General features: G+C 37.0%; 2 protein-coding genes across 2 annotated transcripts in view; one reads left to right on the forward strand and one right to left on the reverse strand.

Moving 5' to 3' along the window:
• Positions 1-1,494: 1,494 nt before the first annotated feature.
• lactbl1b (lactamase, beta-like 1b) lies at positions 1,495-16,454 on the reverse strand. Its single transcript, XM_039673310.2, has 8 exons — positions 16,302-16,454; positions 13,541-13,610; positions 9,605-9,755; positions 8,649-8,755; positions 7,328-7,485; positions 4,610-4,857; positions 3,337-3,442; positions 1,495-3,117 (listed from the first exon to the last, which is right to left on the reverse strand). Exons 1-8 carry the CDS (start codon positions 16,322-16,324, stop codon positions 2,139-2,141), a joined length of 1,842 nt encoding a protein of 613 aa, XP_039529244.2. The 5' UTR covers positions 16,325-16,454; the 3' UTR covers positions 1,495-2,138.
• ephb2b (eph receptor B2b) overlaps positions 15,794-17,486 on the forward strand; it is a 169,259-nt gene continuing 167,566 nt past the window's right edge. The window contains exon 1 of the mRNA XM_089125335.1: positions 15,794-15,891. The gene's annotated coding sequence lies outside the window, so the exon portion shown is untranslated. The remainder of the gene's footprint in view (positions 15,892-17,486) is intronic.

Consider the following 17,486-nt stretch of genomic DNA (forward strand, 5'->3'; position numbering starts at 1 on the left):
CGCGGACTCCCGCAGCGAGAACTGAGGCACTGGATCTACCAGGTAAGGGCAGAGAAAGGGCGGGGCCCGTCTCAATCCCCGCTGATAGATCCATCTGCGATCCCCACGACGCAAGCCTTCGCTGTGCCTCGGCAGCAGCGGGACCCGAGCCGCGGGGAGCGCGCACCGAACCACTCTCCTCGAAGAGTGCCCGGCGGGAGCGAAGTGTCTTCATGGGCAGACACTCGCAGTGCACAGCCGGCCCCCTCGAGAGCCGACTGAGCATGCTGCACTCCCAAACAAACAACACACAGATCGTGTGTATCCCCACCCGTGATGAAGCGAGGGCAGGGATGAACACACTTTCTGCTGTTGTTTGCTCGCCATATCAATATATATAAATATACAATATTAGACAGACAGACAAAATTCATACATAGAGCGCTTGTGAAGACTCAGAAGCTGTTGCGCTTGTGTTTCGGGGATGCTTTATAGTTTCCTGGTCGATACGTCACCCCGCCTATGACGTTCCGTCTCGCCATTGGACAGATTTCATACGTGCTTCATGACTCGTCACGCAGAGGCGTTCCCACGGCGTTTACACGCAGCTCGAAGTTCCCTGAATGGGAACTAAAAGTCTAAGTCGAAAATTAAATTGGTATTTAGGATTGGGCATTTGGTATTTAGGCTTGGGCATTTGGTATTTACACTTGGGCATTTGATATTTAGGATACGGCATTTTATATTTAGGATTTATTTAGTATTTTGGCTCATTTAGTCATTTAGCCTGTTAGCATCCCATTGACTCCCATTCATTTTGGCGTCACTTTGACAGCGAATAACTTTACATCCGAGGTGTTTAAAGACTTAATTTATCCATTATTTATTTCTAAAGAAACATGACAATGTATATAAAATGCTCCATTACTTTGTATCTTACGTTATGACCCCGTAGAAGCCGTTTTGTAAAAATAGACTAAAGATCGTGTCATAACCACGGGACTTTCTGTCGCACAATAGAATCCTGAATAGAAATGCCCAATCCTGCATACCAAAATCATTTTCAGCTTTCAAATTTAGAATTTTTTAGTTTTCGTTTAAGACTTTTAGTTTTCTCAACAATCAATAATGACACAATAATCCCTCCATACAGAATTAAATTCCAATTGCAGATACGGGGTTTATTTTGGTATGTTAAGTGTTATGTATTATGTATGTATTATGAATATTGCTTGTTTTATTTTTTGTAAATAAATTGTATTGAATTGCCTTGTATTCTTGTCTCACATATAATGTCAATCAGGAACATTTTTCAAGTGTATAGTCACAAGTACAAAGTCTAAAAGTTAGAGCGTTTTTAAGAATTTATAATTATCTTATGAATTCTGGTTTTACCACAGTCTATAATTCACAATCAAAATGATTGTCCTGCTGACCTTTTGATGATTAAATAGTCTATACATTACTGTAATATTCATTCATAGAATGGGACAAGGCTTATTTGGCATAAAAGACTATTTAAGCATTGGAAACTGAATTTATTTCTGCATATTCAGTTGCAATGGCACAGAAAATTAAAACGTGACAGTGACTTAGTTAGACAAATCTCATTGTTTGTATGATGTTGTTTTAATTGAAAATGATTCATGTTAGATTCAGAAAATTGCTTTAATAACTTATGTACAAAGGTAACTGTACAAAGAGGTTTAAATACAGTACCCTCCAAGGTCTTGAAAGGAGTTTCAAAAACTCAGCTTTGCCATCACAGGAATAAATACATATTTTAAAATAGATTCACATAGTAAACAGTTCTTTATCATTGTATTATATTTTGCAATATTACTGCTTTGACTGTATTTTTGATTAAATTAAATAAATGCAACCACGGTTATGTAATGATTCCAAACTTTTGACAGGAACTGTACAATTACAAGTTATATAATAAGGAAGAACGTGAAAATATAAGGACATCTTTATGTACAAGGACATGAACGCATGTGCAAAAATAGATTATACTGAAATTTCCTCATAGGTTAAACAAGCTACAGGACAAACAAAGACCGTGGTAACCCTACTCTGTTTTACAGTAATTTGACCCAATCGCTCATATATAAAGCCCCAATGTCTCAGATCACAGTTTTTCGGAACCCATTTCATCCTTAGTTGGAGAACGTGGGTCTGCGGGATATCCGGATCACATTATATGTGTTGAGCCCCGGAGCGTCGAATCCGGGAGACACACCCTTCTTGTCAAAGACATAAAAGTTAAAAAGCTGTCCATCTTGGGCTTCGAGGGACACGGATGCCGTGTTGACAAGCAGTACACAGGGATATTCTTTCTCGAACACAACTCTAAAGACTCGGTCCACTAAGTAATTCAATTTTATGGTCCGGTAACGCTCAGGGATGAGATCTTCAATTTGAGGTCCAAACTGCTGCATGATCAAGACACCATCTGGCCCCGCTTTAATCTCATAAAACGTGATGTTGCCGTAAGTGTAAAAGCCCACGTAGGGAGCAGGATTGGGGGGAGGAATAAGAAACCGCTTGGCCTCCCTAAAAGCCCTTTGCATGGCGGGAATGATATAAGAGTATGCCTTTGACACTACATCCTGGTTCTGCGCTCGTGTGCCCGCCATTAGCACAACCAAGCCTAGCTTAAGCCGAGGAACCAGAGAGAATGTAGCGGAATAGCCGTCCAGATCACCATCCTTGCGTAGCACCTCATATCCCATCTGTTCATTCACTTCCCACGGCGTTCCTGTGCGATTGGCGAAGTAGTCTTTGTCACAGCGGAACAGTGGGGTTAGCATAATTTTTAAGGTGTCGGGCTCCAAAAGCTTGCGGTGATAGGCTCCCAGCAACATCATGGATAACTTAGCCATGTCAGCCGCCGTCGAATACATCTGGCCCGAGGGGCGGTACCACCCCAAGTCATAAAGAGGCGCCATTTGGCCACTGGCGTACACACCGACAGCCATTTGACTTTGGATAGCAGGGCTGATGTCAAACCCTGTGTCCTCCATTCCCAACCTGCCCAGAATGTTATCTGTGACCCATCGCTGGTAATTAATACCCACAATTCTCTCAGACAGGACATGGGCGAGCAAAGAGAAGGCCAAATTGCTGTAGTGACATCTAACAAAGAAAAGTGAGGAGAAGATGTTATGTCTTTTTTTTTTTTTTTACCTCAAAGGCAAGTTATTAGGAGGCAACAGAAAAGTTATTATCATGATCCTTTCCAGACACACACACAAAAAAAGCTATTGAGATGTACACAAAATGAGGTTCATTTAAAGTAGCTGACAGGAACAAATTGGTTACTTAAATCAGCTAGATTAGCGTGGCGGAACTTACTTGGTCCCTGGATCTGCGATGAGCACATCATCTTGCAGGAGACTGATTGCAGCCTTTGTCTTCCCTTTCCACAGCAAGTTAGTTCCACGGAGCCTTCGGGGTAGACCTGCAAAAAAAAAAAAAAAAAAAAAAAAACAGAATGGGAGAAAAAATGCTTAATTGTGTTGTTTTAATGTCTTGTATGTGATGTATTTACAGTTACAAGAAACATTGGACACAAATAGCAGCAGCTTGCGAGTTAGTGGGCGAAGGATTTTACATTCGACTCTTTAAGGCACAGCATCAGCATTTTTTAATCTTCGTTTTTTACGTTACATATTTATTAGTCAACTTTTTAAGGGGGACAGTGCAGCCACTGGACAAAAATGAAAATTTCTAGTGGGCATGTGTCGAATGCTTGAGTTTATGCACACTATTAATTCGGTTATACATTGAAAGATATTATGTTCAGCTGGTGAATGTGATTTAACCATGTAGAACATGTTAATCCTGGAACAATCTTCCAATAAACTAATCAGATTTGAGGGACTGGGTTAATGATGTGAGTTAATGTTTAGAGTCTTCCAACAACACTTATCGTTTCCCTTTGATATTAGAGATAAGTTATGGGTAGGGTTAAAGTTGGGCGTAGGTGTCAGACAATGTTTTTGGATGTGAATGTTGTCCCAGGATTCACAAAATTTGTTGATCCAGGAACGTGTTGGTAAAATCGTGCACAAGTGTCCATGTCAAAAATGAAATATATACCAAACATTTTTTATTGTAAAAGTAAAACAAAATTTTAGTCCAAAACATTTTTTAGTTGAACTTACCTTTTTAATTGCATTTTAACTTTTAAATTTCTAACTTTTTAATTGCCTGCATTTATTTCTGTTGTGTATATATGTGTTATATTTAAATACACTGAAAAGATTTAAATTTATATCAGCTTTTCATCTTTACCAGCCTGTGTATTTATAGTGAGAACAGTAATCACACACACATCAAGTACGTGAATGCATATTTGGCCAGTCGCTACAGGTAGATTACTGTGAAAATGGAATAGATGAGTTTTGTTTTCAATTCTGAATGCTTGATTTTGTTCCACTAAATGTCCATTAGAATTACCAGCAAATGAGGCCAAACAGCGGGCCCAAAGCTGAGCTCAAAGAAAATTCATTTTGACCTGCTGTTACAGCTATTTAAATGCTGTAAACAGACACTTGTGTTTTTTTCACATATCAGTGAACCTTGGAATTGCTTCTTGGCATAAAACTGGAAGCTGGAAACTCACCAGAAAGCTGGCTGGCCATTCTCCTTAACGTTACCGAGGACGATCTGATTTGAACCTCGCCACTGTCAAGGAAGATCAGCCCGTCCGTGACGTATTTCAGCTCAGAGTCTCTGCTTTTGCCAAGGGGGTTTTTAATGGTGAAGTTGTCCACATACTTCTCCAGGGGGTCATCCAGGGAGCCCACCTTGCCATCTTCCCACAATCGATACAGCATCAGGGTGGGAAAGATCTTTGATATACTGGCAATCCTAGGGGCGACAACACAGCAGATTCTTTATTCAAATGTGCTTAAAATAAGATTTTTATTATTCATGGAGTAGTCAAGCTATGAGAAAATAACATCAGCTTTTGCATTGGTGCTGGAAGTTCAGCAAAGAAATTTAATTATTTATCATGAAAATGCAATCAAATGGTTAGGCATCAAGTGAAGTATAATGCAACTTTGAACATCGAAGCATGTCATCCAAAAAAAAAAAACCTTGACTGTATTTCTAGTCATCAGTCAAGTAAAGGAAGGGTAAACTTGTTCTGACATAGTGGAGGTTTTATATTTTTGAGTATATTTCAATACAAATATCATAATTCCAAATGATTTTGCGGTTATATTATGCCTTGTTGGCTTTGTCCTGACTTGTTTGGTTGTTTTCACTGTGTGCCGTTGATTGACTGGCCAACCCTGAGTGCGTCAGAACTCGACACTGAGACTGGCCTTGATTATTTTATGAGCACAATTTCAGTCTTTTGAACTATGCCCTCATAAATCCTATTCTCATCCATACAAATAATACAGACCAAAACAGTCTACAATCCATTACAAGAGTTTGAGCCTTGAAAACAGTAGCTGAGTTATGTACAAGATGATCTTTACACAACTAGAACAGAGAGAAACAGCTTAGTAGCATTGACAGGACATAGAAATTACTACTTCTTAAAAAATAAAGGAAATGCCAATATATTTTCAAGATCTGATTAAACCAGCCGCCTTGTCATCTGTATTCAAGACCATATCATGCAACTGCCAACCCTCAGAACCTTTAGAATTAATCTGGCCTAAACACAGCACAGCACTATACCGTCCTTGTTGATGCCTTGTTGAGAGGAGAATGGGCCGACTGATTCAAGCTGATAGAAGAGCAACTTTGACTGAAATAACCACTCGTTACAAACGAGTTATGCAGCAAAGTATTTTTGAAGCCACGACACACACAACCTTGAGGAGGATGAGCTACAACAGCAGAAGACCCCACCAGGTAGCACTCATCTCCACTACAAATAGGAAAAAGAGGCTACAATTTGCAAGAGCTCACCAAAATTGGACAGTTGAAGACTGGAAAAATGTTGCCTGGTCTGATGAGTCTCAATTTCTGTCGAGACATTCAGATGGTAGAGTCAGAATTTGGCGTAAACAGAATGAGAACATGGATCCATCTTGCCTTGTTACCACTGTGCAGGCTGGTGGTGGTGGTGTAATGGTGTGGGGGATGTTTTATTGGCACACTTTAGGCCCCTTAGTGCCAATTGGGCATTGTTTAAATGCCATGGCCTACCTGAGCATTGTTTCTGACCAGGTCCATCACTTTATAGCCACCATGTACCCATCCTCATGATGGCTATACTTCCAGCAGGATAATGCACCATGTCACAAAGCTCGAATCATTTCAAATTGGTTTCTTGAACATGACAATGAGTTCACTGCACTAAAATGGCCCCCACAGTCACCAGATCTCAACCCAACCCTGTTCCTGGCGGCACACCAACACTGCGTGTTTTCTTTGTCTCCCTAATCAAACACACCCGATTCAACTCATCAGCTCATTAACCCACCTGATTATGAGCTGATGGGTTGAGTCAGGTGTGTTTGATAAGGGTTACAAAGAATACACGCAGTGTTGGTGTGCCGCCAGGAACAGGGTTGGGAAACACTGCAATAGAGCATATTTGGGATGTGGTGGAATGGGAGATTCATGCCCTGGATGTGCATCCCACAAATCTCCATCAACTGCAAGATGCTATCCTATCAATATGGGCCAACATTTCTAAAGAATGCTTTTAGCACCTTGTTGAATCAATGCCACGTAGAATTAAGGCAGTTCAAAAGGCGAAAAGGGTCAAACACAGTATTAGTATGGTGTTCCTAATAATCCTTTAGGTGAGTGTATATAGTATATGTTTTTTGTTTTTTTTTACGAAAACATTGATTGAGTTCTTGGCTTTCAACATAAACAAGGTTGATTTTGTCCACTTTGAAATGACAACACAATTAAGCTGTATTGCTTGAAATGACAGCTCCACAAATTAGTGAGCAAAGAAGTGAGCAAATTAGAATTCGAAATTAGCAAATTAGAAGTGGATTCGGACTGTTTAAATCAATCTAAGCGCACAGTTGGCCTCAATGTGGAAATGTGTGCTTCATCAATTCAACATATAATAGATGCTTGAATAATTGTAGCTATATGGGTCCGAGTGAAGGACCCTCGAGAGTGTAATTTGAGCACACAGACACTTAGCTGGCATTTGGTGATAATGTCAACCCTCTACATGACAGACTCCTTCATATGAGTGCGATCTGTGTGCTATGCAGAGGAAAATTGATCATATGTCCTGTCAACCATAAGGTTGAATGCAAGTCCAAACAATGTATATCAGATAAATATAAACATGTATTTTTTAAAATATCTTATACATATTTTTTATAAAATGTATTATATAATGATGTACCTGTAAATGGTGTATTCATTTGGTGGTGCAGAGTTAGGATCACTTCCATTTCTTTTGCCGAAGTTCCCCGTCCACAGCACTGTGTCATTGTAAGTAACAATCGCTGACAATGAGGGCAGACTGACGGGGTTGATGCTATTGCGCAGGAGTGCGTCAACCTAGACGAATGACAGTACATTATTAAATTAATTTATACGTTAGCAATGATTTGTTGGAATACACAACTGTTCAAAAAATAACTTTTGCTCACCAAGGCTGCATTTATTTGATCAAAATGCATAGTAATATTGTAAAATATTATTCCAATTTAAAATAACTCTTTTCTTTTTTAATATTTTCTAAAATGTAATTTATTCCTGTGATGTTAAAGCTGTATTTTCAGTCAGCTTTACAGTCGTCAGTGTCACGTGATCATTCAGATCCTTCATATCATTCTAATATACCTAATGATGGTGCTCAAGAAACATTTCTTATTATTATCATTGTTAAACAGTTGTGCTTCTTAATATTATTGTGAAAACTGTGATGCATTTTTCAAAGATTCTTTAATGAATTGAAAGTTCAGAATATGATTTGTTTCAGCTCAACCAATGGTATTAGACTAGGGTGGGACTATCTGTTTGAGGGGGCGTCTTCTGGAAACCTGTGCGTAAACAGTCACAATTTTTACGATTCAAACTGGTGGTGCTAGGAGCTACTGTAGCGACACAGAAATACTAGTCAACTTCTAAAGAGCATTTTTGTATTAATTCAAAGTGATTCATCACTCTTATTGATGCCAGCTGAATTGAATATTTTGTAACCATGAATAAAATTAATATTTTGTTTCCCACAGCTGACATTTTAATTGAATTTCATGCAACAGATTTTTAAGATGCCAGTACATTTGCCACTGCTCTCAAGACTGAGGGCGTTCCATTGCTAGCAACAGCATTTATAAGCTGGGCTACTTCCAGCCAAGAGTTTTGCTGTAATGGCATCTAAAGTGCGAAGAGACATTTTGTAATCATGTCATAAGTGGACTTGATTTTGGAATAAAAAGAAAGTAAATTAGTAGACCAGGCATGTGACTTAATGCAAAGAACAAAATAAAAATACATTTTGTTATCATTTTGTGCTAAATATAGTTTGAAAAGATTTATATACACTAATCGTGTATGCAATCGATTATGTTTGATGTAAATAAACTGTGTTGCCCATTTCAAACACACATGAAATAAACTGTAAATGACCTTTAGAATAATAAAATCATCGCACAAAAGGACAAAAAACATGATTTTTGAGCAGAGAAGTGTTTAGTGTTCGATCTTCACATGCTTACTTTCTCAAGCGCCTCCTTCAAACTGGGGATGGGGTGTTCCAGAAGTGTGGGCTCTGGGAACCGAGGGCACATTCGCAAAGATTTGGATCTTCCCCCACCATTATCATCTTAAGAAAAAGCACACAGTTATACATATATATAAAACGAGAGAAAGTGAACTGCTCTTTGTTCTCGGTTGGTTTAGATTTTTATGTTGTATTTTCAGAACCAATGAAACAATAGGACTACAAAGGGACGACAAAACTAGACTAGGTCTATTTTTTCTGGGCTCGCATAGAGTAATGAAAATCGCCAAGTGAGCTGAACTGTATGAATGGCGTTTGTGGTTTGACCGGTCGAGACTGTTTTCCAAAGATGGCTCCTGCTTGTATATGTGAAGTGCACTGTCTTTATAAAATATCTTCTTGTTAAACTGTCTGTACACTAACAAAGTTCTCAATGCTTCGGTTTGCATGCAAGGACCCTCATCATGTTACCGTGTTAGTGTGGGGCTATTTTGAGCCTTGTTAGTGGTATTAACCGGCGATTTTTATTTTTCATTACTTTATGCCCTATATAGTAGCATTATATGCTAAACGGTTTTTAGAGATAAAACTCTTTACATTCGATTATCATGAAAACAAATCTCAGAGAACGGTCGACTAGGTACCAATGTGTTATTAGAGCAAAGGTTCACTTTACGCCGGAGTTGTCCTTTAAGGGATGTACTGTACTAGAATACTGGTGATGCAGAATAAGGCATTATCATGTGTTTTAGGTACTAATAAATAGACAATATCCTAATATGCATGCTAAACTAAAGTGTTACCCATATTGCTTTGTAATTATAAATATTTAGTAGTAAGTATCTGTAAAAAATATTAAAGAGATTTTTTTTTTTTTCAAAGATTAAAAGTGTGACTCATGGCTTTTATACAGAAGAAGTATTGGATATGACCTGTGGACAAATCACTCACCTGCCACTAACTTGGGCAGCTGGTACTGCCAAATGAAGCAAGCAGTCATGATGATGGACAGCAGTAAGAAAAAGACCAGGCCCAGTTGAGTCCACTTCACCTTCATTTTTCTGGTTTTGGTTAAACCGTCAATGGCAATTGCTGGGTCTGGCTTTAAAAATTTAAGAAAACAAAAACTAGTAAATGCTATTCTTTTAAACCTTCCATTCATCAAAGAACCCGGAAATAAATTATCACAGTTTTCGCAAAAATATTTAGGAGCAAAAAATAAAAATAAATAAAAATCAACATTAATGATAATAATAAGAACAATTATTAATAATAATTGAGCACCAATAATATCTGAGCATTAAATCAGTTCTAAAGGATCGTGTGACTCTGAAGACGGAAGTAATAGCTGCTGAAAATCAGCTTTGCCAACATAAGAATGAATCATTTTAAAATGCTTTACAAATCTGTAAGACAAGTATCAATCAAAATTCCACAATCAATTAGAAAATGAAGCACAGTGTGCCTCTGAGACAGCTCCATTCTTCATGCTGTGAGTCATTCACAATATTATAATTTATGACCGCGAGATAAAAAAATCCAAACAATAATACTAAAATTGAAAGACAGACCAGGAGAACAAATTAAGATGTAAAACCTGCAAGTAGTTGTTGACCAACACTCTTTACAACAAGAATAAATAATATAACACTCACCACAAGCTACATTTGTTCTATTGTGCCTATAAATGCAGTTCTGTTTCATTTAGTTGTCCCAATCCGAAAGTGTGAAGATTTTGTATGGAATTCCGGCCCTTCTAAAGTGGAGAACCCCATTCCATGGCAATTACAACCGAGGTAGCACTGGGTAAACAGACCTGAGTCTGACTCCTGCTATCTCCACACTAACCGTGGCATAATCCTGGCCGTCTGATTCCCTTTGACAATTAAATTTCCTCTTCCACCACAGCGCCTGACCTGACATCATAATCCCAAGATTTACCCCTCTAAACCCCATCAGACCAGGGCGGTTCTTTATCTTAATTCCAGCAGATCAGTTCACTTGGCTGCTGTTTCCTGCTTTCAGTGCTTGTGTGGCGTTCCCTGCTCCAAACAACCAGACTTCCCACGTAGGGAGAATAAAACTTCAAATCTTATGAGAATTGTTCCATGTCTCAAGACTACAGATGACAAGAGATGTCAGACTTCATCTCGCAAGAGCATTTAATCTTATAAAGTGAATGTCAATAAGAAGACATGGCCAAGGGGACTGCAGGATATGTTATATAAAGGACACAAGGATATATGTCCTGTTTTTTGAATGCACAACATTTGGGTCACATATAATGTAGGTAGACTAATCTTTTGGCAGACTCATCTAGACTCTCACTAGACACCTCTTTTGGCAGATATTCTCTAAGACCAATCTTATCAGGCCGTTAGCAGGTGCTAAATCTACACTACTGTACTCCACACATCTAAAGACCCTGACATGTGACTCTTATAGCAGTCTGTGATTGGACCATCTGACCTGGAGCTAAACATTGGGATTAACAGGAGCAGCAGGGTTTGAAATAAACCATCATCACGTATAAATCCTCAGATGTGAGATTACTTGAGTTTGAGTATAGCACTGACATTTACAAACAAACAAACAAAAAAATACTACCTTTGCCATATGGGCAATTTCTCTAAACAATATATATATATTTATATATATATATATATATATATATATATATATATATATATATATATACTATACTATAGTACTATATATTTATATATATATATATATATATATATATATATATAAAATAGATCAAATGCTTTCATAAAAAAGATATTATTAAATCCTATGCGAAATGCCTCTTATAAATAAAAATAAATAAAATAATAAAACAAAACAAAATGAAATAAAAATAAAAAAATAAATACAACTACTTTATCCAAAGTTACAAAAAAAAAAAAACCTTTTCACATTGGGCAATTTCTCAATAAAATGAGATTTGTTTAATATAATAAAATAGATACAAATAAAATAAAAACCTCATAGGATTAGGACCTCATTCTTTAATTAGTGAAATTACAGAGAAAACAGGGCCTGAACAATGTGCTTAAAGTCCTTGTATAGGCAATTAAAAAAAATTCTAAACACATTATACATGTTAGAAATGTATTGCTAAAACTTTACAAAGACTGTGAAGTACTGAATTGTGGAGTTAGAACATTAAACAGTTTTTCACCATTGCTATTTTTCCTGTTTTTTTTTTTTGTTTTTTTTGGGAGGGGCTAAACGGGGCTCGATGATGCACTGGAGCCCATGAGCTCAAGGACACGCCCCTACTTGATGATGCACTGAGGCCACTGCGGCATCAGCACAACAACTTTTGCATCAGTTTGTTGCTGCAGAACGGCTGCGGATCGGCTCTGCTGCGGAATGGCTGCAGCCATGACTGACAGCTGAAGTCACGAGGACACACGATAACTTGCGAATTTACGTTTGATAGCGCGATATAACAGGATGTAGTTCCTATGAACAGAACCACAAAACCAGCAACAGTTTGTTTCCACCCAGAGGAGTACTGACCTGCTGATCTCCCTTTTTTGTGGAGATTATATTTAATTATAAATATTGTACTATAATCACAATAATCAACTTATAAAATGCTAAATGTTTATTTGGGGTTCTTTATGAATGTATTGGGAAAGTAGTAGGCTGTGTAAAATAAAGTTAACTATCAGCCCATTCTCATCCCCAAGGCGTCACTTAACTGCGGCACTCTCCGGCATTCGGCAAAAATAGAAACTCTGTGTATCTTCTTCAGAGGGCTGCGGTCGCCGGAGCTGGGACGGAGTCGGAACGCAGCCATTCCGCAGTAAGTGAAATTATAATAACACATTATAATAACACATTTTTTTTTTTTATAATTTTTTAAATAGTATTTGATTTTTTTGAACTGTGAAATTAAACATTTCTCTACATTGTGTCTTATAATTAGGTTTTTATCATTCTCCTAACGCATAATTATTTATTTATTTATTTGTCTGTTAATTGTGTACTGTGTTTAATGGTTGTACGGTTGCAAACCAGTTTCCCTACCGGGATTAATAAAGTTTGAATCAATCAATCAATCAATCAATCAATCAATCAATCAATCAATCAATCAATCAATCAATCAATCAATCAATCAATCAATGTAAAGCATGAACATTCATATTCTGAGGAATTATATAGAACCTTAAAAGGTTCTAAAGTGCTACATATTTGGAACCCCTAAAATGCAATGCATGTGAATGATCACAAAATTCAAGATATGGTGGTTAAAAAATGTAATTAATCAATATCACACGAAGAGTGCCATTTCAGTTTTTATCCTCCAAAAATCAGCATGATTAAAATGTGATATTAAGTTACAAGAGTTTAATAAACAATAATTTAATAACAACTACAAAATGTTGCAGAATAATGTAATATATGAATGAATAATATAGCCTTTAAAGAACCTTTGTGCCAAAAGTGTTCTTTCTTGTCATTATTGAACCTTTTTTAGCATAAAATGTCCTTTGGAGTTGAGTGAAGAACCCTATGCTACATAGAACCCTTTTTTCTAAGAGTGTGTGCAACTTGATCCAACCACTGCTGTGTCACATCTAATGAGTTTGAGAAAATCAAAAGGGATTGCTAATGGGATGACCGTGAAACACACTGTGAGCCTCAGACACACACATTCGAATGAAAATATAAGCACAGATGGTCATGAACTAAACAATGATGCATCAATGGATTAGTATGTAGCTTGTGACTCAACAAGTGAAGCCACAATCTAATTGTTTAGTCTTTGCTGTTTACTTCGAGAAGGATTTGTGTTTGTATTCAGCCAAGCACAATTTCTCTGCAGAGTAAAATATGCTTGGGCTGTGAAACTGAAATCTTTATGGAAATTACCTGGGGCTGGACTCCATCCACAGATGTCTCCTTCAGGACCACCTTGCTCCCCGTCTCTCCCATTTTTACTCTAGACAATTAACAAAGACAATTCACTGGTTCGGTCACATTACATGGAAAAAGAGGGATAGATCTCATTTCACTCATTTCAGCTTAGGGTGGGAGAAAAAGCAGGAGGTTTTCTGTATAGGACAATAGATAGATAAAAACACAATAGTGCAACTGAAAAGTGAATATAGAACTGACATTTAAAAAAGGGCAATTCCTCAATATATATATATATATATATATATATATCAAAATGAACGAATGTTTTTTCTGAGTCAATTCATTCATTTCGTTCGTTGAATGAACCAAATGATTCGAAAAAAGATTTGTTCATTTTGATGAACGAGTTAGAACAGGAGAGAGTCACGAACGCGCATCACAGAACAGAGCAAGGCAAGCATTGGACTACTTGCACTGAGCTTCGCGACGCACTTCCGTTTGGAAACAATAGGCTATATATCAGTTACTTCCGGTTATGTTTACTTTCAATGTACTGCGGTCAATCATCAATGAGTTGAACAAACACCACCTAAAATGAGTGTCTGTTACAAAGTTTTATATTTTGTAAAATTTATTGACAGAAGAAGGGATATTCTGGTGTTTATTTTTCAAATTAATTTTCAAAACTCATCTGAACATGAAGTTTAAGTCCAAACCATAGACTGTAAAAAGGTCCAAACTCAATCCGAGAAAGCTGCGGCAGTAAAAAAAAAACGCCATTATTTCACCACAGGGTGTCAGCGTTCGTCTACGTTGGTGAGAACCATAGACTGTAAAGGTGAGAACAGATGAATAACATCATAGCCTACGAAACACGAACATTTATTTGGATTAAATATTGTAATCATTCAGTGTCATTTTTCAACGTCAATTGTTTTACTATTTACATGTTCATGACCAAAATGCTTAATTAATTTTCAGACAAGCTTATTTCTCCTCTATGCTGCGGACGTTCTGATCTACCGCACCTCGCGATCATTCGTTTATTCATTCATTCAATTATTTTAAAAACACAGGAACCCATGCACAATTTTTATTAGTCAAATTCATTTAAAAATGTAAACTCGAGTATATAATCTAAGTAGGCAAAGACACAAATACTGTTGTTAATGAGAAGACATAAGACTGCTGCAGGTTAGTGGATAAATATATTGTATTGACCATAGACAATAAAAGATATGACCTGGCAGTCAGCGCTAGCAGCTGGGTGCATTATGGGTAATTGTTTATTGAGAGTTGATTTATGTGTTTTTGCAGTAAGATCTTTAAGTTTTTGTGATAGTAAAGTTATGTGTGTTAATGTTCAAGTTAGTTCAGATGTTCTTTTTTGCCATTTACTGCTTAATGTAAAAATGTTTTTTCTCACCGTCATGGAGAGAGATGTGTAAGGCAATAGGGTCTTGCCTAAGTTCCGCAGTCTGTGGACTGGCAAAGTCAGTACACAACTAATTATTCAACTGTGTAAACACTCTGGGTCGTGCGGTGTATGGGACATGAGTGCTTTTTATCTCAAGTAAGGATCATACAGGAATATAGGGACATAGGAACCTTATATTATTGCAGGTTCAAGAGAATTAGTACAGAGGTCGTTATTCATTGTTTTTAATCCATTGACAGTCAGTGATAATCTGCATTCTCATGTATGGACGTGCTGTATGAACACTGTAACCGGAAACTCCTGATATGTAATAAGTAGAATTTGGAAGTAGTTGTGCAAGTAGCCCTTTGAGCTTATAAAACTTAAACTTTCTTATTTATGTTTCAAATGACCGATCGTTTCGCTTGAAAAGACCCTTATTCATCGTCTGGAATCGTTTAAGGCCCTTTGAACAGTTTGCAGTTTGCACTGAAACTCTCATTTGGACCTTGAACAGTTAACCAGTAAAGTCCATTATATGGAGAAAAATGCAGGAATGTTTTCATCAAAAACCTTAATTTCTTTTCGACTGAAGAAAGAAAGACATTGGGGGTGAGTAAATTATCAGCAATCAAAAGTGAACTACTCCTTTAATGATATAGGTTGCCTGCTATCTATCTGTTATTATTTTATGCAGCCCTACACCTAACAATGCACAACAAACTTGTTGTTCATATAAATAATAATAATTGTAACCAGAAAAATCTAAAATGTATTCCCAAAATCATGCAGCCCTACACTGTAGTTCTCTTGATATCAACATGTTCACATGCGTTTATTTTCTACAGGGACCAGATGCAACTGATGAGTGCTGACTTCAACATTCACAGGAGTCTCTGTACATGAACATGTTCAAGTGAAAAACCAAACACCTTGGAAATTACAGGTATGTACTATGTTTCAGGAATGGCACAAAGTTGTGTGACTGAATGAGTAGTCAGGAAGATTTTCACATAGTTTTGGAGCAAATACTCTAGGCTATGTGATACAATTTTCAAAAGGCTTGTGAAGAAATAATCAGTATGGGTTTTATGACCTTATTTCATTTTGTTTGTTTTTTCATAAACCACGCATAAATGTCATTATCTCAAAACTACACACTTTTACATACATGCTGCTGACATATTATTGTAGCAGAGTTTGTGCTGAATACAATGTAATCAGACTTTAGCCATGAATATGTCTAAAGCTATGTCTAATGAGCATGTCACAACACCTCCAGGACCCAGAAAACACCTCAGAGTTAACTCGGCACAAGAAAGACACAGAATATCATCTCATCTGGATGTGACTCACCCTTTTAGAACCCAAGCAGTCATACATTCCTTTTATCCCTCAATAATAGTGGACATCTCTCATGGGCTCTGACTGATAGACAGAATACGTAAATAATACTTAAAATTCAGAATACGTCTCACACGCAGGGTCCAGAGGGCTCAACATGCCCACAAAAAGACTTGCTCTTTTCTCACATTCATGAACAAATCCTGTTGTTCTGCAGATGAGTCATTGTCCAGAGAGGATTTCGTTTGGTCTAGCGCATAAAAAGGACATTTTTCAGTGAATCACTATTATTCACAAGTTAAATCACGCAACACAACATGCACTGAAGTATTACTTAACATTTAGAGGTAAAGGTAATATTTTCAAAGACACACAGCAATTAAAAAATGATTTGCTTAATCGCACGTCCACTTCCAATTAAATCCCAGTGCAAGTGACGCTGAAATTATGACACGATTTCATGAATTGTAGCATAGTAAATGGACCAGTGCTATTTTAGTCCCTAAGAGCTCATTATCTTTCTGTATGACTCACTGATGCAAGGAAATTTCTGTTCATCACTGTGAGTTCAATATGAAACAACAAGGCTAACATAGTTGTCACAACAACAGAGGTTTAAATTTAAGATAATTATAAACAGTTTTTTCTGATTGCTTAACAATTGCTAATACAAAAACTCGTTCCTCTTGCATAAGTATAGATACAGTATGTGTGTGTGTGTTTAATTTAAATGGTGTGCTCCACGTATCGTCTTCGAATTAGCATTGGTTATTTTGCATTTTTAATCCCAATTTTGCATAAAAATATCTTTCTTAGATTGATTTAAATAAGTCAAGGTAGAGGTTAAAAATTGCTTGATATTATTACTTTATTGCCACAATGATTTAGAATTGTAAAGGGCATTGCATTGTGGAATATAAAATATGCAGTATGCTCTATTGGGTATTTTACACAAAAATACAAGCAATACTGCAGCTATATAGTGTTAGCACCTGGAGAAAGGCATGCTCTTTGAGTTTAGCTTGTGACGACTTCACAAGTTAATTACAGTAGTCAACATTTGAAGTGAGTTAATTACAGTAGTCAACATTTGAAGTGGATCAAAAAAGTTCATCAAAATTGTTATAAGACAAGAACGGGTATTGTTCAAAAAAATTCATGTATAAGTTTGATGAAAGGTTATGATCCACTTCACTT

Source organism: Pimephales promelas, chromosome 21 (assembly GCF_988280905.1).
Source record: "Pimephales promelas chromosome 21, fPimPro1.hap1.1, whole genome shotgun sequence".
NCBI lineage: Eukaryota > Metazoa > Chordata > Actinopteri > Cypriniformes > Leuciscidae > Pimephales > Pimephales promelas.

Excerpts from the sequence above, each read along its gene's own strand:
- lactbl1b (XM_039673310.2), bottom strand. The coding sequence starts at position 16,324 with ATGACTGCTTGGGTTCTAAAAGG. Across the intron at positions 8,756-9,604 it reads GCTGCCCAAGTTAGTGGCAG|ATGATAATGGTGGGGGAAGA; the intron begins GTGAGTGATTTG and ends CTTTTTCTTAAG. Across the intron at positions 3,443-4,609 it reads AATGGCCAGCCAGCTTTCTG|GTCTACCCCGAAGGCTCCGT; the intron begins GTGAGTTTCCAG and ends TTTTTTTTGCAG.